At 42.4% G+C, this 26345-nt stretch overlaps 2 protein-coding genes across 4 annotated transcripts in view; one reads left to right on the top strand and one right to left on the bottom strand.

The window, feature by feature from the left end:
• cracr2aa (calcium release activated channel regulator 2Aa) overlaps positions 1 to 3819 on the top strand; it is a 14100-nt gene extending 10281 nt beyond the window's left edge. For all 3 annotated transcript variants that reach the window (XM_031861493.1, XM_031861513.1, XM_031861503.1), the window contains exons 14-18: positions 569 to 650; positions 850 to 964; positions 1267 to 1368; positions 1687 to 1763; positions 2393 to 3819. In XM_031861493.1, the coding sequence (XP_031717353.1) occupies positions 569 to 650; positions 850 to 964; positions 1267 to 1368; positions 1687 to 1763; positions 2393 to 2480 (464 nt within the window). In that variant the 3' untranslated portion in view covers positions 2481 to 3819. The remainder of the gene's footprint in view (positions 1 to 568; positions 651 to 849; positions 965 to 1266; positions 1369 to 1686; positions 1764 to 2392) is intronic.
• A 67-nt stretch (positions 3820 to 3886) lies between these two features.
• LOC116391177 (protein arginine N-methyltransferase 8-B) overlaps positions 3887 to 26345 on the bottom strand; it is a 24061-nt gene continuing 1602 nt past the window's right edge. Inside the window, exons 2-10 of the mRNA XM_031861525.1 lie at positions 21854 to 22099; positions 20028 to 20183; positions 15187 to 15250; positions 14204 to 14346; positions 13011 to 13098; positions 11715 to 11830; positions 8802 to 8952; positions 6355 to 6476; positions 3887 to 5851 (exon numbers count right to left, since the gene is read on the bottom strand). Coding sequence (XP_031717385.1) covers positions 5768 to 5851; positions 6355 to 6476; positions 8802 to 8952; positions 11715 to 11830; positions 13011 to 13098; positions 14204 to 14346; positions 15187 to 15250; positions 20028 to 20183; positions 21854 to 22099 — 1170 coding nt within the window. The 3' untranslated portion in view covers positions 3887 to 5767. The remainder of the gene's footprint in view (positions 5852 to 6354; positions 6477 to 8801; positions 8953 to 11714; positions 11831 to 13010; positions 13099 to 14203; positions 14347 to 15186; positions 15251 to 20027; positions 20184 to 21853; positions 22100 to 26345) is intronic.

Raw genomic sequence — 26345 nt, 5'->3', positions numbered from 1 at the left:
CTGGCTAACCCAGCTGACTTCACCTATATTGTCCCCTGTCTAGAATGTAATGAAATGAGGCGAGACTTTCTCTCATTTCTCCCAATGTGAGACGTTCATTCAAAGCATCACGTTTTGGTCTTCAAAGATGTATTGGCGTAAGATATTTGGTTTTCGGGCACGGATCGGCCTGTGAAGAATATCTTCAAAGTTCATTCTTTAAAGCTTAGAAGAAATACAGGTGCTTTAAGACTTCAGTCAAGGTGCTCATGTTAAGCCTTTAAAATACCTTTTTCTTTTTTTTTAATAAGTAAGTTAAGTTTGGAAGTTTTTGCATATAAAAATGTCCAGTTTTAGTTCTTCAGCTCCACTGAGCCACACGTTATTTTCTCAGTATAAACAATAATCATGTTTAAATAGTTTTACTTTAACATTGGCAACAATCGCATGCATTCTCAGGTCAATGTATAGATTTGCATATTAGCACGCACATGCAGAATCATTTGTCTAGTGTTGTTGGAACAGTATACAGTAAACAATATTAAAACAATGTGCTGACTAAACAACTTTCTTGTCTGTGTGTGTGCAGGTATAGATTACAGTGTGAAGACAATAGCTGTGGACAATAGCCAGGTGGCACTGCAGTTGTGGGATACAGCCGGACAGGAGAGGTAAAGACATGCACACATTCAAAAAGAGTCTATGTACTGCAATCCACCTCAGATCTCATCTGTAAGCATTGTTCCTGTATTTTCACAAGTTGTACAACAGCAGCTGAAGCCAAAAGAGAGTTTTCATGGATTTTTGGAGCAGAAGCCAAACACGTCATCTTCTGGTCTTCTCCCCCCGCCCCTCCCTCTCCTCCTGCAGGTATCGGAGCATTACCAAACAATTCTTTCGCAAGGCTGACGGTGTGGTTGTGATGTATGACATCACAACCGTGCAGAGCTTCACAGCCGTCAGACAGTGGCTGACAAGTGTGAAGGTAAGACGCTAACAGCCACCCTGTGCTTCACAGAAATACCACGAGCAGAACCAATGTTTTGCTTTTATTTTGTGTAAAAGTAAGTAAGAGTGGGTATGTGTTGAGAATATATTTTACAGTTTTGTAATGTAGAAGATGTGTATATACGGTAAATGAAGTTCGGCTGCTGAATTTGTTTTCAGCGAGGCGTCCATACACCTGGCTGGTTTCCCGCTGGGGAGCCAATAGCAACAGGGAAGCTGGTGGCCTAGTCTTTTAACTGCGAGGGGCTCTTTTAAGATCTGTATTCTCTTCTTTCACAGGACGGCGCAGGCGAGGACATCCCCATCATGCTCTTGGGAAACAAAACGGACAAGGAGGTCGAGAGAGAAGTTCAGAAAGGAGTGGGGGAAAGACTAGCCAAGGTCTGTTGGTGTATTGTCCGCTAAGCTCAAGGTTCTAGAGGATTAATCGGTGTCCAGTGGTGCATTTTGTTTTGAGTTATGGTAAATGAAAGAAACATGATTACAGAATAGAGTTTTACGAGGAAGCGATCTCATCCTAGTGTTTTTTACCCTTTAGTCTTTGATGTGTAATGTAGTTTCTATGGTGACTGAAAAGGTGAGGTAATATTGCTACACAAGCTTTTTTTTTTTCTTTGTGCTTTTGCAACTATTAGCACAGATTTGCCTTTGACCCTGATCAATGTGCAAAAAGTTGAAACATGTCCTCTACTTTTCCAGGACTGCCAGATGGCTTTCTATGAGTGCAGCGCATGCACGGGACACAGTGTGATGGAGTCCATGATTCATTTAGCCAGGTGAGCAAAAGTAATGGCTTCTGTGTGCGGCACTTAAGTTTAACACGCTTCTTGTTATGTGTTTGTAACCGGGCCAAACTCGCACGCATAGCCCAATCTCGCAGAGCTAAACAGTAAGGTCATTGCACCCATTGCAACCACAATAGAACGGGACATCACACGCACACACCCAGCCACCACCTCTCTTTGTGCTGTTGTATTTACTGCTGTCTGATGTGTGCAGTGCTGTGGGAAAGAATTTCACATTTGTGGGGACAATTAATTTAAAAATACAGTTGAACAGCTTTCAAAGGGTCATTTCTGTACTGACATAAGGCAGAGCACAGAGATACAAATGTTTTATTTGTTCAAAGGACTTTTTCTTATCAGCTGGCTCCGGGCGTTTCATTAGCGTGAATCGCACAATCAAATGTCCATGACAATGTTCAAACAATTTAATTCACACCAACATGACAATTAAGCAGGGAGTGTTGTGACTATGAGAGCCTATACAGACCTGACACAGACAGAGCAGAACAGAAGCATGCGCAGGTTGGATGCAGTAGCAGTCGAATGTGTGCACGCTGGACACACGGCTGCGTGTCCTCCCAGAACTGGTTCATTTGTTTATGTCTCATTGTGTCCCTCAGAATTCTGAAAGAGCAAGAGGACAGGCAGAAGGAGAAGACGGTCCAGCTGATCGGCGGCCCCTCAGAGAAGAAGAGATCCTGCTGCTGACAGTAAAACAGCTGACACACACACACACACACACACACACAGTAGCACTACCCTTTTACTAAGACCACATGAGGACACGTTATTCTGAACGTCAGCACAACTGTTTCTCTCACAGTCTTCCACTTTGTGGCACTCTGGGTGAACCCAACACCACGGGCTGTATGTACGTTGTCATGTGTCACAGATGTTAACGCACTGTTCTAAACTGTCCGCTCTATGTTTACCCAAGTTGTTTGCAGCTTGAAAAAAATATTAGTAAAATGAGAAGTAGAATAATGTAAGAAAGGTTCATGGGGAAAAAAAATAAAAAATATATATATATATATATATCAGCTGAACAAATGTAAATCAAACTGAGCCCATTTTGAGTCAAACTAAGACCTTTTCTGTTTTTAAATGTGTGTGTGTGTGTGTGTGTGTGTGTGTGTGTGTGTCAAATATTTATTTAGCTTCCGGAGGCCTTTTATCTTTCACATGTGGGCTTTTTACTCTATATATTTAAGTATTCAATCAGTGTTATGTGTATTTTTTTAGCTGTTTTAGCTTCTACAAATACATGACACTGACATAAAAACACAAACAACTGTAACATGTAAAGCTTTATCAAACACCCTTGCAGTAAACACTACCGTGGTGAAGCTTTTGGTGTGTCAGAGAGGTGTTGATTTTACTTTTAGGGCTGAGATTAGTTGCAGTGTAATGTGGCATTGCAGGATATGGCACGGGTGTCTTAGTTTCTTCACATGGTGGACAACAAGAACAAAACAACGACCACCGTGCACCACAGTACCAAAGTAATGCGCTTCTGTGTTTTGTCTGAATATACAAAATACATGGTGTATTTCAGAAAAACTGAAAATGATTAGCTTCAAATGTAGCATTTGTTGCAGGGCTGTCATATTAGCATTTACAGCCGTTTGTGTTATTTTGTCCTCTGTATATTTTCACTGATCTGTAGTTTTGTTGTTTTTTGTTGTACTAGTGCTGAAGGTTGTTCATTTAGTTGGGAGGTCGGCTCAGTCGTGTGTCTAGAAAATAACAAAGACCATTATTTTTCCCCAAAAAGACGAAATGATGTGTATCACCTTAATCTGCCTCTGTGCCAAGTATTCTATGTAAATGGTGTCACTATAACTTGTTAAGCTAGTTATGTAATCTGTATGTTTCAGCAAGGTTCATAATTAACGGACTTTGGTAAAAAGTTCTGATTTCACCATTTAATATTGCACTATGGTCACTAATAGTGCTCCACTACTGCCAGTGTCTTGCACATCACTTTAATGTATATAACAAACATGTAAATACAAAAAAACTAATAAATAAATCATTGTTAATGTCATGTGTAAAGGACTCCTTCTTCCTGGTACCTTGAAATTCAAATAAGTTATACAGCATCACCCAGTGGACGAGTTTGGACATTGCTGTTTATTCAATTTTTTTAAGTTGACATAACAGAATGTGAAACAACATATTCCATATTTTGTGGAATTAACATGCCAATTTATTGGAATTAGTGTGACGTATAAACTATATAGTTTGGGGTTTCATTTGAGCAGCGGGCTTTCAGAATACGTTTTCTGTAAAGATGTAACTGGCAGATGCTCTTTCAACACCAGTATTGTTCTAAATACATATGACTCATCATGTATTGTTGATTGTAAGCATTAATGACTCATAACAGTGTATTGCTTATTAGTACCAGCCAGCCAGTGTGTGCTCTGAGAAGGCAGCATACTGCACTATGTGTTGATTGTTACTAGCATTAGTTGCATGCTTTATAAATATCGTTTCCTCCTATTGGTCCCAAGTGCTCATACTGTACACTTTGGTAACAGCCCTGAAAAAGATTCATCGGGGTCTCTGCACGATATATAAGACACGGGGATAGAGGCTTAGCTGTGTCAACAATAGCATTCAGCACACTCTGGGATTAACATGGGAAAGATAATGTGTTACCAAATGGCTTTTAAACGTATTTAGTTGAGAGTAGCAGTAGTTTAAAGCGTTACGAGGAATATTAACGTGAGGGAATCTTTGCCCAGATCCACGTCTTGAGTGAAGAACCCCCTCCAGTGGTTGGTTGGCAATGACCTTTATAAGAGCACAAGTGAAGTGGAAAGATGGTTTTGTAGCTGTGTGCAACGCAGCACGTTTTAGACTGAGATGCGTTTACAGTCTGTAAAGTCTGGTACCACATCGTGTGACGGTACTAAAGGAACTTATAGGCATGTTGGAAGAAAACCTCTTCTCAGTCTCATTAGATTCAAACCCAGTAGTTGGTACAGGGTTACTGCAGGTCATCTGGTTTGCTAAAGACTCATTTAGAGATGTGGGGTTCGATTGCTTGACATGGATCAGATGTAGTAAAAAAAGCTTCATGGCTTGAGACTGTTTGAAGCAATCTCTAATATCTAAACTATTAGAGAGTGGCTAGCATCTATATATAGAAGGAAGAGGGGAAAAAAAGCTGAATGCAGCAGTGCGGAAAAAAACTAGGAACATTTCGGCACTTGGTCAAGGCATTTAGGATGGGGAAGGGATGTTATTGGCATGTCAACATCACTGCTCAAACTGACAACACAGGGAACATCTGGGCAGTGCAAGCTGTGCAACAGTGTGACACCCTCTATTACACACTCACAGAAAGCTACTAGTAACAATGACTATGCAAACACATGCTACCTTTCACGTTACACATATACGCAGGTTCGTCCTTGGCCGCGGCGTTCGGGTGCTGTCAGTTTTCCAACATTGCTAAATTGATACAACTAGAAATGAAAGTGTTTCTCAGATCATTCCCTACGGTACATAAAATGACATAAGATTTACACCTTGAATGTATTGTCTACCTACAGCAGAATGTGGACAACAGTTATTGATTACATGAGCTCTACTGTAATTCAAAAATCCCTCCATAAGTTCCAGGTTATTGTGGAAAACAACAAAACACACAGGTACGTCACTCCATCTCACATGTATGCACATCAATAACATTCATCATGACGAGGAGATAATCCTGACCTCTGTTTGTTGGTGTTACATTCAGATTTGTTTAACAGCAAGCACGAGTAACTTCCTGCTGTCATCAAACACTGTGTTGACAATAGTGATATTGCCAACGGGGCCAACTCTGCTTGGTCTTTGGCCTGGTCTTTTCTCTTATTCTCTGCCCCCCCCCCCTTCTTACATCACACATTGTGTCTGTCTCTGGACGTGGGAGTGTCTCTTGTCTCCCTCTGGTGCTCAGGGGTTGTACTCAGCGGGGCACCATCGTCCCCCAGCCGAACTTAGCGCATCTTGTAGTCATGGGATATGGCCGCTTCACACAGCTGCCCTTTGAAATCCAGCTCGAAGGTAAATTCTATGTCGCGCTGCAGGTCAATCAGAGGGAGAAAAGAAAGATGGCTGTCAGACGGACAGGAGGCAATGAGTAAGTAGAAACTGTGAAAAAATAATAAGACCGGAGACTCAGATTTTCCATATTTTGACCTGACAGCAGAACGTGGTGTTAAGTAAGCACGGACTGTTTGTGTGAGACAACAGAAGGACGCGAACCCCGCTTAAAATTTGTTTGTCTGCAGTGCTGCTGCCTGTTTGACTGCTATCCAGCACTGAGGAGTAAACAATCTGTCGTGGGCAGGCAGGGGAGGAAATTAGTCATCGCTTAGCTCGGATACAGGGTATAAAGATAAGAGCTCAAATAACACTGTGAAACACTTTTTATATTCTATTTGTATTATTTATTTTCTCGCATTCTATATGTTCTCATACATACACAACGATAAATCACTATTAGGCAGATGTCATTACCATTAGTGTTGTTATTCCACATACCACACTACGCATCAGGGACATTAGACTGGACAATACTCACAATGTTTTTCTCATTGGGCTTCATGTCAATGCTGCCGACTATCTCCTCTCCTCTCCGCACCGTCAAATAGTCCTCCAGGTAAAACACCGTCTGCTTCCAGTGGGTGTATTGAGCATCTGGTGCTGGGACACACAAACACACACATTTATAAAATGTACAGTCATTTTAATATTCTAACAAAATGGTACCACAGTCTAATAAAGCAGCCTTTATAAATGATTTAGAAGTTGTAACTTCTGATGTTAGTCATGGTTTATAAATCATTTATTGATGCTTTATAGATCAGTCATAAGCCATTTATAAAAAGTGTTTACTGGTTGCCAGGTTGTGAAATAACCCTTTGGCTGGTCTTTAGCCCACAATGACTGAAAGACAACTTACCTTTTGGTAAAGGGCAGCAGAGAATCAAAACTTAGTTTTTAACAGATTATTTACGTTTACAAAGGCAGAGAAACGATAAATTCTTAATCAGTGACTTGACATTTGTAACTACTGATTCATTAGAATTTGAGAGACATAATAGGGTTTTTCCACTATCTGGCTGTCCAAAGGTTGCTCTTGTTAATTGCATAAAACTGATATACAAAGCATTAGTAAATTATTGTTTAGCCATTGAGAAAGCCGTCTGTTACATTTGAATTCTTTATAATATTAATCAACTCTGGTCTTTCTCTCTGCGCTCGGCTTCCAGTCAAGCGACGCTTTCCTTCAGTTTAGAACCGGTAAGATGACGAGATCCACACTCGGACATCACAGCCAACTTAAACTTGTGTGTTCCTGATAAGAAAGTTGAACCAACAAAGGTATAAACTTTGGCAACACGCCAACTAAACGACTGAGAACAGTAGATATGTCATTCTCTTGTCTTTTATTTCTCTACCCAGTTAACCCCTCTTCAGTATCTCCAAGGATCTGATGTCTATGCCGGCAAACGCCGGGTAGAAGGCACAGAGACACCATGGACAGGTTGTCAGTCCATCATGGGGCTACCAGAGATTTACAGCAATATGGGCTTCTATCGACCTGGCGTGAATGTCAGGATGAGACTCGGCACAAACAGAGGAAGAGCTGAGGCATTGAACCGAGTCCGCGTCCTTCTAGCTGTGAAGCAATGGTGCAAAAAGAGCAAGTAGATCCACTTGAGTTCAAGACTAAGAGTGGAAGTAAAAGGCAGGAAATGCATGACCGCATTCGTGACCTCTCCGCTTCTGCTCGAGTCAATCTTCTGTCATCACTTTGTGTCTATTGTGCCACCTTATGTGCACTCATCTATGTGTGTGTGTGTGCGCGTGTGTGTGTGTGTGCGCGTGCGTGTGTGTGTGTGTAAACACAGACAGGTAAAATCTGACACCCCAGCCCCCAAAATAAGTGTCAGCATCCCCCAGTGCCCTGAACATTACCGATGGCTTTACAGAGACTCAAAAGTTCGGTAACCTTTAAAATTGAATTTCTGTCAGCTTGGTGGCGTTGCCTTCAAAGACGAGCTCTCTGTGAGTCCATAGATGGAAGGGCTAGCCAATCACCATGGCTGCTGCATAGGCTGGGCTCTCCGTTTTTTTGGGCAGAGTTCAAAAGAGACACTGACGAGCTGCGTTTCTTATGCTAATTCAGTAGATGACATGGCATTTCTACTGACCAGCATGTGTTGCAATCTTTGACCCCCCGCTTGCCTTTTTCTCTTTTGCTTAGAGTCTGTGTGTGTCTGATGTGAATGTCAAATGGGGACTCGATTGCACGTTTGGCTCTCTGTGTGTAAGTTTAGATCTGTGTCTTAAAGTTTTGGCAGACCAGGAGTCCTCAGGTCTGACATTGGAAAACTTACTTGATAGACAAACTTACAGAAAATCAATAGAGGGGAAGTGGGTATAGGGCAGAGAAAGCTTAGGTTAAGAAATGATTGTATATAAATATAGTTCTTTATGGAAAAGATGCAAGGTTCTGATGATGCCATAGTTTGATAAATAAAAGATTATCGGTACCAGAGGGCAGACAGATGTACTGTTCAAACCAACTTTAGAGTAATACATTCTGCTGTACATATCATTTCAATGCACGGTATTCACCACTACCACTAGAGGTCAGTCACACACAGATGTTGACACAACGTCCCCCCTGCTCACTCCAGTCCAGCTCTGTTTGGATCATAGCAACCAGCCTGATTGCTGTAATGTAAAGTGACAATGACACTTATTATTGTGATAGATGCCTTCAATGTCTCAACAAAGACCACATTAGAGCTTTGCAAGTAAACTTGCCAACTATAAGTGAAGTATCCATTCTGCTGTGCTGTCAGAATAGAGTAATACTGAACCTGACCTCTGAGTGGTGCTGTGTTATTGCTGTGAGGGCTGGTGATAGAAAAAGCTCCAATGCTTTAAAGCCACACTCACACACACACACACCGATCCCTGTATGTAAAGTAACAGACAGTGTGTGAGGCATCCTACCGGTGGAGAAACCAGTCTTCTTGTGACACTTGGTGAACTCGATGTTGAAGTAGGTGACCAGTGCATGGATGTAGTCGTTCCTCTGGATCTGCAGGCAGAATGCTGAGGTAAATGAGAGGTCCTCGAGCTTCACTGTGTAGATGTCCACCTCCTGCGGGAGTAAAGAGATGAACTCTTAAATATCTGTAGCACATGAACAAAACTGACACTACAAACCATTGATCACATTAAACTCTCCCTATTGTTCTCTTTTTTTAAAGGGCATTTTGGGAAGCGCAGTCTGCATATGTGTTAGCTAGCCCAGAGTTAGCTGAGAAGATACCGCTCTAATGCCTGCATGTTAAATATGAAGCTACCGCAAGCAGCTGGTTAGCTTAGCAGACTGAGACTGAGAATGGAGTAACAGCTCGCTGGCTTGAAAACTGCACAAAAACTAAAGTGTTGAAACAACATGTTTTGGATTAGACAACCAAGATGTCACATTTTAATAACTGAGCCAAGCTAGCTGTGTTCCCCCTGTTTCCAGCCTTTGGACTAAACCATGCTAACCAGCTGCTGGCGTCAGCTGGATTTTTAGGGTGCAGACATGTCCACGCATATTTCCAAAAATGCCAATGTCGTAGTTCTGACTTCAACCAGACCCTTTCCCCATTCAAACCTCCAACTAATGATCTTGCAACCTTACAACAATCTAAAAATCAAGAAAATGTTATATGTACTGCCAAATACATGACATTGAGGAGACCAAAAAACAACTCCAAGAAATACAGTACAGCTTCTACCTCCAGAACGATATAGGGTCACCATTATACTCGAGTGGGACTGTGCCAAGATCCCAATGACAATCAAGAATACAAGGATAGGGGGACTGGCGTCGTCCTGGGAGCTCTAACTATTGTGAGGCTCCAGTTGTTATTCATGCATGGTGCTAGCGACCCAAAATCTGTAAATGTCCCCTGATTCCAGTCAGTTTAACAGGGTATCTGATAACCCATCGTCCCACTAGGCCCGGTTCAGAGAAGAACATCTTGTTCCAGATCCTGGTTTCCCGTCGGGTGAATGGCAATGCGCCAACATATCGTGTAGCTTTCAACACTGAGAAACACAGGGGAGTGCAGCCCACCCGAAAACACACAGTGCCCTGCAGGGGTAAGGCAGAGGTGTGATCACCATGTTTCTTCTGCCATCGGCTATATTAGACATTCACTGCTAGCTTTGGTGCCAGATGCCACATGGGCTCTGGAGGAATGAGCCTTATGTTTGCTGGCATAAAAAACAATGCAATATTAATGTCAGATTCCCCCTGCTGTCTTTAGACAATAATCACTCCCATAAACACATTTACCAGATATTTACTCTAGTCATGCAGTATAAACTTCTCAAAGTCACATTTCAAAGTTTAAGACTGCAATATAATGCAGTACAATGTTTACACCCTTGCAATTACTCTGAATGCAAAATAACATATTTAAGAGCCCTGTCATGCAGGTGGTTATTTCTGCAGGATGATACTTGGTCTTGATCAGTGAGTATTGCTACCAAAGTTTCAAGCAACAGTTTAATAACATGAGGTCCTATGTGTGCTACTCCTCAGCTATACAACTTTAATGAGGTCGGTCAGTAAACCATTTAAAGACAATAAAGCTTGTCAGCAGGGTATCATTGTGGTAAGGCTTCTTTTTTTTTTTTTCTTCTTCACTAGATCCCAAGACAAGCAGCATTCTCATCAGCTTCATAGATATTTTTATTAAAATGTCATGACTGATCTTGTTGCGTGATTTGTGTAATATCTCGCTGCATTTTAAAATGAAAGGCTGTCTGATATCAGAGGGGGAAAGAAAGTGGGAGCTTGACAATCAGCAACACTGAAGTCCAAGGTGTGATCACAAAGCAATTTTCACCGAGTCAGAGGCGAGACGGGGCAGAGCCATCCAATCAATACCAGCGATAAGAAGGTCAGTATGACAAAGACCACAATTAGAAGGACTAGACAGGCTGCCATTGACATGCATGGCACAGCAGCTTTATCAGTGTAATCCATGCAGTGAGAGGCACAGACAGGGCAACAGCCACACATCAAGGTTGTACTCAAACCAGCCAAAGCATTCCATACAGTATGTTTGCCAAATTATTTCACTTGTAGTTAATGTGGGAGGGTTTTACCACTGCAATCATGCTGGCAACTCTGCATTAGTTTATAGTAGCCATCTTACTCAGCATTGTCTATGGGACGACTTCTAATGTATTGATATTGTAGAATATAATGATATAATCAGAATACCTTGTTAATAATCAGTAATGTAAAGGTAAGAAAACAATCTCACCACAAAGGTCCATTTAGTAGCCATTCTTGGGCTTTTTATATGAAATGATCTTCATCAGTAGATTGAGTTCGCCCTCTACATGTTGAGATTAACATTTCTTCTGAGCACTAAGTTTTTTGATGTACGTGTTAGTTCAAAACTTGTGGGGATATGACTGAAAGCCCTAGTAAAGCTATTAAATGGCCCGTGTAGTTTTCTCAACAGCTGTCACTGACGCAACTGAAGTGGACAAAAGTTCTAAAAGGGCTCTGGAAACATTTTAATCTGAACATTGATGATTGCCCGTGAGGCAGCATTTACGCACGGTGGTGCTTGATGCTAAAAGCTCATGTCAGCAATGCTAACGTGCTGATGCTAAGCAGGTGCAATCATTACCATGATAACCATCTTAGTTTCATGTCTTAGCATGCTAACATGCTAACACCAAACACAAAGCAGTATTTCTGACATCTGACAATAACTGACATGGTAATCCAACTGTATCCGCCAACGTCAACTCTCATTTGCACTGCATTGATTCTACAGCTGACAGTTGGTCAGGCTCTGTGATGAATCCATTTTCTGCCATTAGCTAAAATATGTTACCAACCTTGATGAGGCAGGCGTTTGTCACCACCTGTTTGGGGTCCACTACGTCCACCAGTGGCTCCCTCAAGGCCACATTACGGATACAGGTCATGTCAAAGCCATACACGTTCTCCCACCCTGGTAAATACAGCATGATTGAGTTACTTTGCCAGCATGTTCTCAATTATTTTTTTGTAAAATGAAAACAAATGACAAAAGTTTTCTTCTTTCCAAGTTTTGATTCAGTTAGTTCAGTGTTCTTAGGGTGGGAAAAAGCCACAGGAGATGCAAACAGTTGGGCTGCAGCTGTAAAACAACAATAGTTGCAGTCTCACTCGTAGACCTTCCCAGAATAATCTGATATACGACCCCCAGAGTGAGACCCCCATTTTCATTTTGTACTCGGGGATGATTTGTAAACATGAGCCTCCTTGAACGCAGCACACACTCTTGCCTTGAATATCCTTGCAGCTTCTGGCTAAAATCATTCCATACATTATTCATTAAGCTCCTTAAGATAGTGTGTGAGCAAACGTCTCTATCATGACCCAAAAGGAGAGAACTACTTTAGAGCGCAGGAAAGCTGGTGATAACGAACAGGTTGCTAACCCCCATGGAATTGTTATGAGCTCTATTTGAATATCATGCTGCCCACTTAACTAAGGCACTTTTCAGCCCAGAGTCGCACTAATGTCCACAGGATGCTCTTAGAATACTGGAGTGCTTGCGAAGGCCACTTCTAACTCAGTCGAAAGGTCATCTTGACCAGCAGAGAAACAGTGTTTGGTCAATATATGCACTTGTCTCACCACTCTAGCTATGTGTTACACTTTAAATACAGAATAATGGTATCCAGACATCATTGGAAAGCTTTGCATAGCAGTGAGCCAATGTGATTTGACTTTCTCATGGTGTAGTGTGGTTTTCATAATTTCCCAGATGTATGGGGGAGTGTGAGTAGGAGGCCTATTGGCTGTTGTTGTGTTTTGCATGACTGTTTTAGGTTGTGCACTGGCTTCACAATGACTACAGCAGAAAAACGAACTCAATTACCCCCAGTGTTATGTCTGAGGAAAAGTTCAAAATCATTTGCAGAGCTGGAAAGGTCGTGTGTGTGAGTATGCCCACGTTCGTGTGAGTGCAATGCGGAGGTGTGGGCGGTGTTCTACACCTGCGCTTCACTTATAATGCAAAGACATAATCCTGGTTACAGCCACCCAAGAGCCACGCAGAGGACGCCAGGGACAGCACAAGTGTGTGTCATTTCACAGTCCAGGTTCAGGTAATGCCCACTTACACACACTCACACTGAACTCACAATGTATTTTGAAGTCTTTGTACTGCCTGTCCTCTATGGCCACCACGTACAGAGAGGCGCGATCAGGAAACATTAATCCGCCGGGTTTCTGTTTGACAAACGAGGCAAAGAAATAACTCTGCAATTAATCCTGAACATACATCATAAAAGGTCGACATCACAGCACCGGGGGCATTTAATTCCTCAGCCAAGTACCAACCTTAAATTATTGAGATGTTAGTGTTCCCTCTGTGCGCAGACTGGATTAGCAGAGCTGTTTATGATGTATACGACTATAACTATTATTTTCCAATCACAGAAGATAATAAACAATAATATAAGTGGTTTATGCAACATTCCTGCAAACATTATAGACTTCTTATTAATATAATAAGTCTTTCCTGTCCTTGCTTGTTTTCTTTCTGTTACTGTAATGATCATTGCATTTTTGAGTGGACTATATTAAAGGTGCTGAATACGAGATTGGAAGCATTTCTATTGACTCTGAACGGCTCTCACCAGGGCGACGGCTGAGCTGGCAGCTTGCCGCTAATGGTGGCAACAGCGCTAACAGTGCAAACTACGGCGACAGAGCTGACAGAGCTAAGAGTGTTTTCCTGAGGCGGAACCAGAGGGTGTGTGCAACGATTCCGCAACGACAACATCGGTCGGGACGGCGTTGTCAGCTGTAACCGCCGTACGAGAGCAGTGCAGAGCAGCGGCCGTAGGCTAACCAGTGGTGCACGCTCACATGCACGCTCACATGCACTAAAAGCCCGCGCGGCCGGTCCGGCTATGAGCGACTTCATTCTCTAATCAGGTAGACGTCAATCCACTATATCTTTACGGAGCAAATAGTTGCTTGCTGCTATATTAATGCTCTGAATCCTGTATATTGCACCTTAAAAAATACATTAATAAAGTTGAGGAACTTTGGTCTACTGTTTGCTGTTCTTTCAATTATTGGATCGTTTTATGTTTTATGAAGAAGGGTTGCAAGTAGTACTTAAAGACTACATAGCTACTAATTTAATACCGATAGCTGTGAATTTCATTTGGACTGTTGTTAGATGATCAGTTCATTTTTTTAAACAATACATTTCAGCCTTAAGCTCTAGATACTGCACTCTATCGATATGATGCCTGATGTTAATGCAGGATACACTTACATATCATGTCTATGCACACATCAACACACACTCCACACATCCTACCAGCCACTTGTCCCTGGCAAAGATGACGGTGTTGAGCATGGATTCGTAGAAGAGGCAGTAGCCCATCCACTCAGATATTATGATGTCAACCTTCTCAACAGGAAGCTCCACCTCCTCCACCTTGCCCTTGAAGATGGTGATCACTGCAACACACGACACGTATTTTTAGGTCATAATCAATTTTTTGTATTTTGGCGGACAGAAAAGTGTCTAACGCTGAAATGTAGGAATGACAATGCCCTTAAAAGTCAATACATCAATTATGCATATACAGTACGTGACAATATTGTATCACTGCGTGCAAGAAATAAACTGCAGTGTGAGACAGAAAGAAACAGGTATATAGAGTACGTGCTACCATGGCAGCCAGGGTGTTGTTATGGAAATCAAGCCTGCTGGGATTTACAGTGGAGGAGTGGATCATTGCCCTCCCAGATATTAGCTGACTTCAGCTTTTTTTCTTTCTGCTTTGCCAATAAGTTATTGAAGAGTCTACCCGGTGATAAAAAAGTGTCTGTCAGAATGACATGCGAGCCCTGTTACTCCAACTGGGGATGTGTTCCTGCTTGAAACTTAGTGTTCACTGTCCTTTCAATTACTTGTGCATACTTGATATTCATAGGCTTCTAGACAGAACATTGGCTGACAGGTTGGTTTATGGAGCGATCACTTGGTAGATGCACAGTCAGTAGCTTTGGTGTCTTTTTTTTTTTCCAGAAGCTACAGAGGTGTTATGATTGAAAACATATGCTTTGAAGTGCCATAAGTTGGCAGCATGTTTGTGCAAATGAATATAAATGAGCTGGCCCAGTGCAGTACGGAATGATGAACACGAAATCTCCTCCTTCTTATCCTCATACGTATCTGCCAGCCTTCCCTCTCTGTTCCTCATTCACTATGTCTGTCACGACGGTAAGCTAGTCTGTAGCTCCCTTCACTGCAGATGAAGTGCAGTGTCTTCTGGGGGGGGGGGGGGCTCTTACCACTGTCGAGGTGATTGGACTTGATGATCCTCTCTGAGTACTCTGATATACTGGAACATTCAATCTGACAGAACAAAAAATAGAAAGAAATAATTAAATGACCATAGAAAGATAAAAGATAAGAGAATATCTTTAATGGAAGGTCTTCAACACATACGTGTCCTCAGTTTTCCTATAACGCAGATTCACAAGACTTTAAATGTCAGCTTTACTGATGTTGACTGGAATGCCTCAAAAGCTCAGTCAGCATGAATTGACCACATACATCAGGCTCAGTTTGAAAGGGGATGCAAGGAGATCCCCATCAGAGCAAGTCCCATCACTTTTATTACACTGCTTTACATTGTTTGAATCCTCAAATTTGAAGTTCATCCAGCTGTTTTGTTACATTAGCGATTTGTAATGGCTAGCTGTGGTTGTAACAGGTAGTCACTAAAGACCACTGGTGGAAGAAGTATTCAGATCCTTCACTTAAGTAAAGGTACCAATACAATGTAGAAAATACTCCATTACAAGTAAAAGTCCTGCATGAGAAGCCCTAATTAAACGTCCAGAAGTATTAGCAGCACAATGTACTGAACGTAAAGTTTACTTTAGTCCAGTGGTTCACACCCAAGGAGTCGAGTCCCGTCTAAAGGGGTCACAAGATAAATCTGGTGGGTCACAAGATGATTATTGGCAGAGGGAAATAATTGATGTAGGTTTATGGGAGATCACAAGCCTAAAAGGTTGGAAACCACTATTAACAGTGGTGGAAATGTACTCCCCCCCCCGCCACTGCTAAAGAACGATCGTGCTGTTTTATTATAATACCAGGATGCAATTTATTTTCTTCTCAGGAGGTTACTGGAAGCGTGACGATCATTGACTGTGTGTTCATCTGGCTGCTCTACCTCTCCAGGGATTCATCACAGTGAACTCCAATTCCTTCTGTTATTTGGAGTAAAGACAAAGTCCAGAATTGAAACATTTTTTCTTGATGTATTGCTCCCTGCATGAATGCTTGTCCAACAGTGCAGCCACCATAAGTTGCTCTCTGGGGTGGCAAACAAGGTCATCTTTGTTTAGTATCTCTGTGTGGGTGGCTTCCATCGCAGTCCCGAATATAAAACCACTTGCAAACAGATTTGGGAATTGAAAACTGGGCAGCTGGATCTCTGCCAGTTTTTAAGAGAAAGGGGGGGGGGGGGGGTGAGATACAACAGCTAACCAGCTTAGAGTTTGTGAAGGCATTCTCTCAAAGGGATTTTCTTTCCTGTCTGCAGAGTTTGATGGCAAAAAGTAGCTTATTTTAAATGACTTACAGTATTTTGTGACAGTGAGCCTGACGGCAGAAGGTAGCTAACAAGGGAGGGATTATCATCTGACATTGTGCACTTCGGTTAACTTTGCTTTGCAAGAGACGTCCAGGGGTCGAGCTGAAACTGTGGAAGACAAAGGAACAAGACAGGATCGAACTTGCAAGGGGACCAGACCCTGGAACGCTGCCAGGGCATCTTACTTTAAGTAATTAGGGTGAAGATTAGTCACTACTCAGGTGCAACCAGTCGTTTGGCTCCAGTGGGAGCTTCAACCTGTAGTTTAATTAGTCTTTTGACATTTTAAATTCTTTTAAATGATCCTCTACCGCGCTGCCTTTTTTTGTCCCATAGCTCTCCTTCTGAAATACCCACATTTCTGTCACATTTTCCTCTATGCCCTCTCTGTTATACTTTTTTTCTTTCTGAGTCAACAGCTCCTTGCTTGACATATTTTGTACTTCCTCCGCCCACCAATGCAGGACTCATGGCTGATTTATTGAGGTGCCACCAATAGCAGAGTTACAACATAATAAAGCCTCCATCATTCATCAGAATAAACCCCGGACACTTCTTAGTAAGCAGCTTCCAAACAAAATGAGAACATAATTCAGGAGGAGGCGTTTGTCAATACTGATCTCTTTCAGCATCGGGGGAGTCTGAGAGTATAGATTTCCACCTGAGTGTGTGCACTCTTTTCCACCTCCCCTGGGACTCTGTTTGTCAGAGGTGTGCGGACTTATTCATGCGGCAGGAGATCCATCTGTTCGCAATCAAGCAGGGGACTCCTGAATGAACTCATGGCAAACCCATGCTGGGAGCCTTGTGGAGGGAGCCGGCTGAAAAATAGAAGCACTCAGCTGTTGCCTCGGACTCTCATGAAGAATTAAGTATTTTGTTTTAGAGGCAGAAAAAAGGGTTATACAGTAGAGCCACACACCAAAGATGGACAAATTAGGAGATACCATCTTCTTTTTCTTGTCGTTGCAGTATAACACACAGACTGGAATTCAATTCTGGCTTCTGCTTTCTAGCTGAGGTCTTCAGTTTCCCCACTGAGCGTGCGTGCAGGGTGCTTGACATTAGAACAGCCTCCCTGGAGCAGCCCTGCTCTCTGCTGCCTATTAGCGGAGGGCTGGTCAAGATGCTGCTGGTGGTGCCCACGGTCTTCTGTCCATCAACTGCTCACACACACAACACCTATTAAAAACCCGACTGTATCAACTGCAAAAACAAACGGGAGCGCCACATGTTGCACTAGGTGTACGCATCCCAGTGCATTGCTGTGATAATAGGGCTGCCAACGTCAGCCCTCTAATTGGCAACGATTCCTCATCTTTTTTTCTGAATCGCTGCGACAGGAGACAGCCATTAGCCATGTGTCCATCAGCGTCATGCTTCAGTGGGAGCGCTGAGGCCTCGAGGCGTGTTTGCAGTCAACACACTCTCACTGGTGTCGGGAAGAGTCCCCGTCGCTGTCGTGCTGCCACAAGTCCTTTTCTCTGGAGTCGCAGCAAAGTGTACATTTCTGACTTCGCTCAGGTGTCATGCGCTGCTCCCCTCTGTCGGAGCCCTTGAGACTCATACAGTGAGTCAGAAATGAGATGAGCCGCACTTCATCTTTGTTTATTCATATGCAGGATTTGATTTTGGTTTCAGTTTGATTTCTTTAGTTTTATAAGAATGTAAAGCCGTCTCAAGCTTTTTTGATTATAAATTCTACAATAATCACATGAACAAGCTGTGATATACTATTAACTTAACTAGATAACGTTTAGCAAGTGCTGCTACATCAGGGAGAAACAGCTGTTGCATTCAACTCAACACATTCCGGCCCAAATTTTACGGTCTATCAAATTCTAAGAAAAGTGTGTTTAATGGAACGTAGCTGAAGCCTCATGGAAATGTCACATCACATGCTAATTTACATCCCTGTGTATTTTTTACATACTGTACAAACAAAATGAAAAAGATTTTTTTGGGGGTGTTCTTACATCGAAACGTATCTGACTCTAACTGGCTTTATCATTAGATGTCCTTATGATTATTATTATTATTTTTTTTCATCAATTTGCATTTAAATCCTCTTTTGTCTTTTAGGTTTTAACCGCAATGCAGAGAGCAGTTATCTAAACCACAAGACTCTTTGTCACTCGTGCATGAGATGCAACATTTCTTGAATCCATGTGATCCAAGCCTGGATCAGATCCTGTCACTGTGCTGCTAACCCCTCACATATCAAACCACCTGTTAAAGCCCTATTCCACCATGATTTTATTTCAGAGTCGCGTTTGGACCCTGATATATCTGCTTGAAGATCTAGTTTACATCGGCCCTCTGTGATTTCATGGCGGGCAGTTTACAATCTGCACGTGTGAGCTGGTGGACTGAAGTTGCCACCAATAGTTTAATACCAGGGGTTGTTGAGAGCTGGAATTATTCATGGACTGACCACACTACACACTCTTTATTTACTGTACTTGGGGTTTAAATAAAATCCCACACACTGCTCTCCTGCCGGTAACCGTTCCTGTATTGCTACAGGTCTGTGAAATTTTACATTCTTCAAAAATTGTCTCCCTAAAACGTTTTCAGGAAGAAAAATATTAAATTCAAAATGAACGTCTGTTAAGTGTGAGCTCAGTTTATCGTGATTATATTACTCTGATAGGTATAGAATTCAGCAGAGAGTCTTTTATGGTTACTCTGTGGAGCCAGAATAGAGGTTATCACTCTTCTTTTTTATGTAACGAGGTCCATATGACAGAGTGAAGCTATTGTTGGCCCAGAGCCCAGCCCTTCCACCTCTCAAGCCCATCTTTCACATGGAGCTTTACGAGCTTTAGTTTTGATAAAGGCATCGGGCATTGGTGCAGAACTCAAACTGAGAGCATCCAAGTCAAAGGTGAACCAAATCCCCGAAATATTAGCCCCATTTACGTTGATAAAGCCTTTCCAGATGGGCAGGAGTAACGCTATAGTGTGTGGTAAAGCGTGAAGTGAACTTTAAAGTACAAAAAGAGAGATAGAGGAACTGAGCGAGACTGCAGCAGAAGGAAAACAAATATGGGATGCGAGGCAAAGTCACACATAAACACATAATGTCAACCAGTAGCTCAGCACAAGTCTCTTGGCAATTCCAAGTTAATCACCCCCTAACCCTCCCGGTCCTTCCATTTGTCTGGAGCAAAAATTTCCACGTGGTTATCCCAAACTGTTGGTGTGTATCCGGCATGTATTTCTCAGATGTGCCCTGACTACCAATTACTTCTGCCGCGGGACACAATGAAAAGAGAGCTCTTAAATCGCTGCGGCTCAGCCTGTCAACCTGCCTGAGCGGCCACACACTTTTATCGCTTGCCTGTCAGACGAGATATTCCTCGAAACATTACAGGGCGCCTGACGTACAAGTGGTTAGTATGTATATACAGGGAGGCAGTCGTACACACACATGGACATGCACAGAGTGCGAGCGGCTCCGCAGTGATTGGACCCTGATGGTTCAGCATGATAACGCTCCACTGAAATGAAAACACGTCTTACCCCATACACGTGCTTTGCCCCCGCTTTGGCCGCGAACATGGACAGAATCCCTGTCCCGCTTCCCACGTCCAGCACGATTTTGTCCTTGAAGACGTGCTTGTTGTGGTACATGGAGTTCCGGTAGGTGAGCGTCCTCACTTCGTCCTTCAGCATCTCCTGGTTTAGCATATGACAGAATGATTTGAAGATGTTGACACAGCTGGAAATTTTGTTTTGTTGAATTGAAAACATTGGATGGACATGGAGGTCTGGATTTGCTGTGATATCCGCAGTGAAGCGGTGACAAATAGCACACAGCCTTCACTTAATCTTGCTCTATTTCGTCTCTGCCGTATGGCTCTATATTCAAATCTATAGTTGGTGTCACTGAATAATCACCATGAGCCTCCAGGCTCAGTCCGTCTGCATTTCTTACCGAGTGCACGCATATGTGTGAGTGTGAAGAATAGTTAGAAATGACAAAAAGAACACACCTGTCCTACATTCCAAAAAAACATTAAAGATTCATCTCACAAGGTCACGCTTTTTTTATATTATGTTTCCTCCGCAGGCAATGCAGCTGAACCGATACAATATTCAATTCTTGAAATCATATGAGACACATAAAGGGAGATTTGTCTTAGAAATAGCTGCTAAAGTAAAGTTGCACCAATCCTCTACCATTCGCCATCAAGTCCAGCCTTTGCGCAGAGCTAAGCTGAGCTAAGCTTGAGGCAGAGATTTCTCCCAGGCAGGGTTCAGATCTCATGTCCTTTGATGGATTTGGCTGAGCGTAACCCCAGCCATGGTTCTAAGCGCCTATGACATAAAGCATTTAGTTGTTGTAGGTTGTAGTCCGGAGCAGGAGGAGGCTGAGAGAGCCTTACCGACACACAATAGAGGAGTCTGAGATGATAAGGTCCAAGAAGAGAAAAAAAGAAGAAGCAAAAGATGGAGACCAATTTGAGCAGAGCAAAAGTAACTATGAAAGCCAATTCATGATTTCTGCCCAGCCACTGCTGTCACTGATGTGGCAATAGCAATGTGTTTTCCTACACTGTGACGCGGGTGTGTGCAGCACAAAGTTGTTCAATTTGACTCATTTACTCTGGCTTTCTGTGCTTCGTAAAGAGACTTCGTCGTTTTAGTCGTTAGTCCACGACTCACTGAGGTGAGTTTCCTTTGCTTGATTTTTCTTTTCAATTTTCTGACCCAATGAATAACGGAAGCTTTGGCCAAAATCCGCGTGAAAACGATTTAGCGGTTCTTTAACGGAAATATAATGAGCGCATTATAATCATATACAGTAGTAATAAAACACAATATATGTATGTTTATTATGCATTATAGACATGGGCTTGCAAAGAAAGCCAGTAAGTAAACAACAACGGTATTATGATACTTGACCCTATGAGTCATTATAAGATGGTTTTTATTTTCTTCTTTTATTCATAAGCACTATTACTCCTTTGGATAAACCCCACCATCAAACAGGAAGTCTGCAGTTTGACTATATTTTCTGAGCACTTATGGGTAAGTGAAAAGGCAACTGTCCATTTAAACGTCAACAAGATATTTCCTCTTTCAATTTTGATCTATTGCATCTCCAAACGTAATTGTGTTTACATCCAGGTTTGCAAAAGGATGGATGACTGGTGTTCACTGATGATGGCATCAGATGCCGAACAGCAACATCTTGGGCAGTTGGTGGTTTTGCTGTTTTGCATTTTCTGTCTCCAGAGCTGCAGACCTGGAGGTTAATCGGGGGACATGGGACACACCTGGGCCTATGAATATAAACCAGAGCAGACACAGGACCAAGAAAACAGAATAAAAAAACAACATACCTCATGTATACCAAAGTGGGCATAAGAGTCAAAGTAGTAGTCTCGTGAGGTCATGTCCTCTGGGCTAAGGAACTTGGACATCTTCCCCCGCCCGGGACAGCTAGGGAGGCTGGCAGCACGGGGCGTGTGTGGCGGCAGAGAAGACCGTGAGGCATGCCGGATGGAAGGCACCGGCTTGGGAAACGAGGTGGGCTGTGCGGTCTGTGATGAAATGATGCGGATCGGCCGTGGCTGTGGCTGTGGTTGCTAGAAAGAGAGAGCGAGAAAAAGAGGAAAAACACTTCATTGAGGCTGAGGGCTCTGGGTGTTTGTTATTCAAATCACTTTCCGAGGAAGAAACAAAACAGGGATGCAGCAAGCGACTCGGCATTACATGGTTCGGGCAACGATTGGCTTGTCTCGTCATCCATTCCCCTTAATAATTTCATCTGCTCTCGTCCCTCTCAGCTCAACTCTCAGGCTACCGTTCCATGAAGCCGTCTGGTGATTTCACAGAGTCCAGAGAATCTATTGAGTCGCGAGAATACTCTGATTACTAAACGTGAAGTCAGCCTGTATGTCAACAGAGCAGATGGCAAGAAAGCTCAGTTCTGCACAGACGGTACACCCATAATGCCCTGATTATCACCTGTAAGGCCAGCTGGGAAGATCTAGCCATGGTGTGTGTGAGTGTGTATTGGTTTTGCGATTGAGACAGAGAGAGAGAGATGAAGAAACGGACTCCCAGGATCTCAGTTTTGAGCCAGTAAGCTGTTCTGGTGTTTGTACTCATTCCAACTTTCAGCCCTCTAAGAATAAATGATAAATAGTTGGCAAGGTGGATGAAATTAGGTTGACAGTGATGCTCAGTATATCTTTTTGTTAATCTCGGAGAAGAAAGAAAAGAGAAAATTGAGAGGCTTGTGTCTCGGGAATGCAAAAAGTTTCAGAGCTTCACCTCCAACCTCCAAGGCCGTTCAGCTTTTCAAAGAAGATTGTTTCCCGTCTTCATTGTTGAGGCGATGGGCGGCAGAATTTAACCCGCAGAAGTACATCCATATCTACAACTTTGATCTCAAGTCACTTCAGATAATTGTTCCAATATAAACTTCACTTTGAAGTTTGTCCTGCATCCTTTAATGTAATGTAATAAGGCTGGAATGTAACAGAGTCAATACGGTGGAGAACCTTACTAATGGATGAAGTCATGCTGTTGTGACTTACAGCGACAGCGCTGTGTGGAACATGGATCTAATGGACTTAAAGTAGGATATCAGTCGGTGACATTGATTTTTTTCCTTGTTTGAGAGAATCAATCATCCTCCTCCCACCTGTATCTTTCCCTCTAGGATGGCCATCATATTTATCTTTGTCCTCTCTCTTCCTGCTGGGCCTAAATGCCATGAACTGGGACATATTGACTGGTCACACTGTTGCCTTAAAGCTGTCATATCAGGTGTTAACAATGCTAGCTTCATGGCTCTAGACCAGGGGTGGGCAATTATTTTTCCCAAGGGGCCACATGAGAAAAAGGGACTGTTGTGGAGGGCCGGATCAATAGACTGAACTCAATCCTGCTCATTATTATTCCACCTCTTTATAAAAAGCAGTAAATTGTTTGGTTTTGATAAGCTGCGAGAGGTAAGAGTAAATATTATGATCAGTGGTGGAATGTAACGAAGTATATTTGCTTATGTACTGTACTTATGTACAAATTCAAGGTACTTTACTTGAGTATTTCCATTTTGTTTAACGGTGTACTTCCACTCCACTACATCTCAGAGGGAAATATTGTATATTTAACTCCACTACATTTATCTGGCAGCTTTAGTTAGTTACTTACTTTAAACATAATTTCTCAAACCCTTCCTAACTACCCAAACTGAACAACAGTGTTAAAATGAGCTCCACCTTAAACATCTGCAGCAGGAATAATGAAATATATACATAATGTAATATCCATATATAATAGTAAAACACTGACAGGGATCATGTTTCTGCAAAGTTAGTACTTTTATTACTATTGTTTGCAGTCCAATGACCTCATTTTCTATTTTTCAGTTCAGTGCGAGAAATCTAGTGTTGGGCTTGAACGAGAGCACTGAAATCAGGTCGAATGTGTGAGGTGAGATGTGAAGGACAGCTGACAGGTGATCGTCAGTGAGAGAGGATCTGGATTTGTTAAACTTCATCCCGGAGAATGTTTGTTCACATACGTAGGTCGATCCAAAGAGAACCAACATCTTCTGAGCACGTTGCTTTTGCAGCTTAGCTAGCAACGCCTCAGATGTCGGTGCCCGCTCTGCATCGCCAACACATTGCAGTGACGCTGCTGCTCGCACACATTCACGAACGTACAAATGTACGTAAATAAAAGCAATGCAGTTGTATTCCGTGCATGATGTACACTTATTTAACGTTTTATTCCTAATTTCCCATTGACGTCCCAGGGGCCGTACAATGCCACGGTCTGCTCTAGACGGTAATCTCGGGCAGTCCACCACTTTAGTCCGGACTGAAATTTCTCCACAATTATTGGATGGATAGTGACATTTTGTACAGACATTCGTGACCTTCCGTCATTACCACCAACGAGGTACCCTTGAACAAGGCCCCAACTGTTCCAGTGGGGCTGATGGCTAGATCAGACTGTGACAGATCAGTGCGTTCCTGGAAAAGAGAGCATTACTCTCTGTGAAATTTTTATTTGGCTTTGGTTTATGACCAAAACCAATGAGCCTCAGTGGTGTGTCAAATAATGCTAATTAGCAAATGTAAACATGCTGACCCACTGTGAACATGTGAATATTATTCCACCAGCATGTTAGCATGCTAACATTAGCATTTCACCCATTTATGGAGCAGCTGGCTGTAGACTCTCATGTACTGTGAATGACAGCTCATTTCATAGCTACCCAGTTAGCCTTCTACTACTATACATGTCGAGTGCTTTCTCCTTAGTACACCTGGAACATCCACACATGACTTACTGAATAAATCATTCAATCAATAATCAAATCATTCAAAATCTAAAGCTAAATTTGCATGGGAATCCTAAAATACTACAGAATGAGCTAGAATAGCAATTATTAGGCTAAGTAATAATAATTTGAGTGCTGCCTTCTTTTAATGGATTTGAAGTTGATTGGTACAAATTATGTTAGTGATAAAGCATCTGTATATAAAAACTGTCTTCTGAGCAACAAATTCTGAGCATTTAGCTTTTTATCATTCAACCCAACTAACAAACTTGATGTACCAGTATTTCATAAAACAACAGCAGGGAGCATGAGATCATGGAGAGACATCTCCATGATCATGACAAACACATGTTTCCAGGTTCAGTCATGATATGCACACACTCCTAAAGACTGCAGATGAACTCTTGGCATGCTCTAAAAATAAATTACAACAGTGAAAGACAAAACGCAGGATTTGATAACCAGCTGTCCCTTAAAGAGTCAATAATTACAAGACAGGGCCACAGAAGCAGTGATTAAGGCTGCCAAGTTTAATACTCAATCAATGAGAACTTTCTAAAAGTTGCGGTAAAACGAAATCGCCCCTGGCCATCGTTAACGGAGAGATTAAAGTAGATTTGGGGTGCAGTACGATCAGAGGAGAGCAGCTGCAGTGAGTGTAACTGAGACACGTCCTTGCCTCTGACCCCGCAGACAGATAAACTCACGGGGTTGCATTTCAGACTGGATCTTCGTCCACACACTGAGGTGAGAATTGTTATTGGAGAAGGGCATTCAATTGGCACTTATGTGTTTGTAATTGTTTGGCAGTTCAAGATGGCGCCTGCTTGTTAGTCCTGAAGTCAGTGATAACGTCAGTAGGTGGATACGTGGGGAATGCTCTGTTTTAATGCATATCCGAAGAAAAGTACCAGATAGCTGACTTAAAGGCGATAATGGCCGACAGCAGGAAGAGCTTTTTTACTGTGATAAAGCCGAAGGAAATCAGCATCAATGTCAGGAAAGAGTATCTGTTTGGTCCTCTGCCATTACGGCACTTAGGTGCCTCTGAGAACACACATTCCAAAGCAGCAGAGAGCAGAGGAAGGCAGAGATCATCCATCCATCCATCCAGTGTCTTCTTATCGTAATGTATCAGCTGCCTGCTGCCCTCCCATGTGAGCGCATTGACTACATGTTGAGAGCTTGAGGGATGCTTCGCCCATGAATGAACTTGCTTTGAGGTAACTTTTTTCTTTCTTTTGATGAATAATCATTAATATATAGCAACATGAGGCCATCTCCAACTTCACAGGGTGTTTGTATCTCTTCAGCATTAGTTATCCCTCAGCAGTCACATTGTGAATACAGATGTGGCACTGCACTTCATACAAAATTGGGCTCATGTGGTGTTGCTCTGAATTTATAACAAAAAAAAAAGCTACATTGGATGAATTCTTCAATGAAACGTGAAATAATGTAGATCATATAATGTGCATTTGGGAAAATGCATTATCAGATTTTTCTTTTGGGGGGGGGGGGGGGGGGGGGGG

The sequence above is a fragment of the Anarrhichthys ocellatus genome, unplaced genomic scaffold (assembly GCF_004355925.1).
Source record: "Anarrhichthys ocellatus isolate YVR2014 unplaced genomic scaffold, GSC_Weel_1.0 scaffold2, whole genome shotgun sequence".
NCBI classification, from domain to species: Eukaryota; Metazoa; Chordata; class Actinopteri; order Perciformes; family Anarhichadidae; genus Anarrhichthys; species Anarrhichthys ocellatus.
The sequence above is the reverse complement of the archived record's forward strand: the minus strand, read 5'-3'. Positions and strand labels throughout refer to the sequence as shown.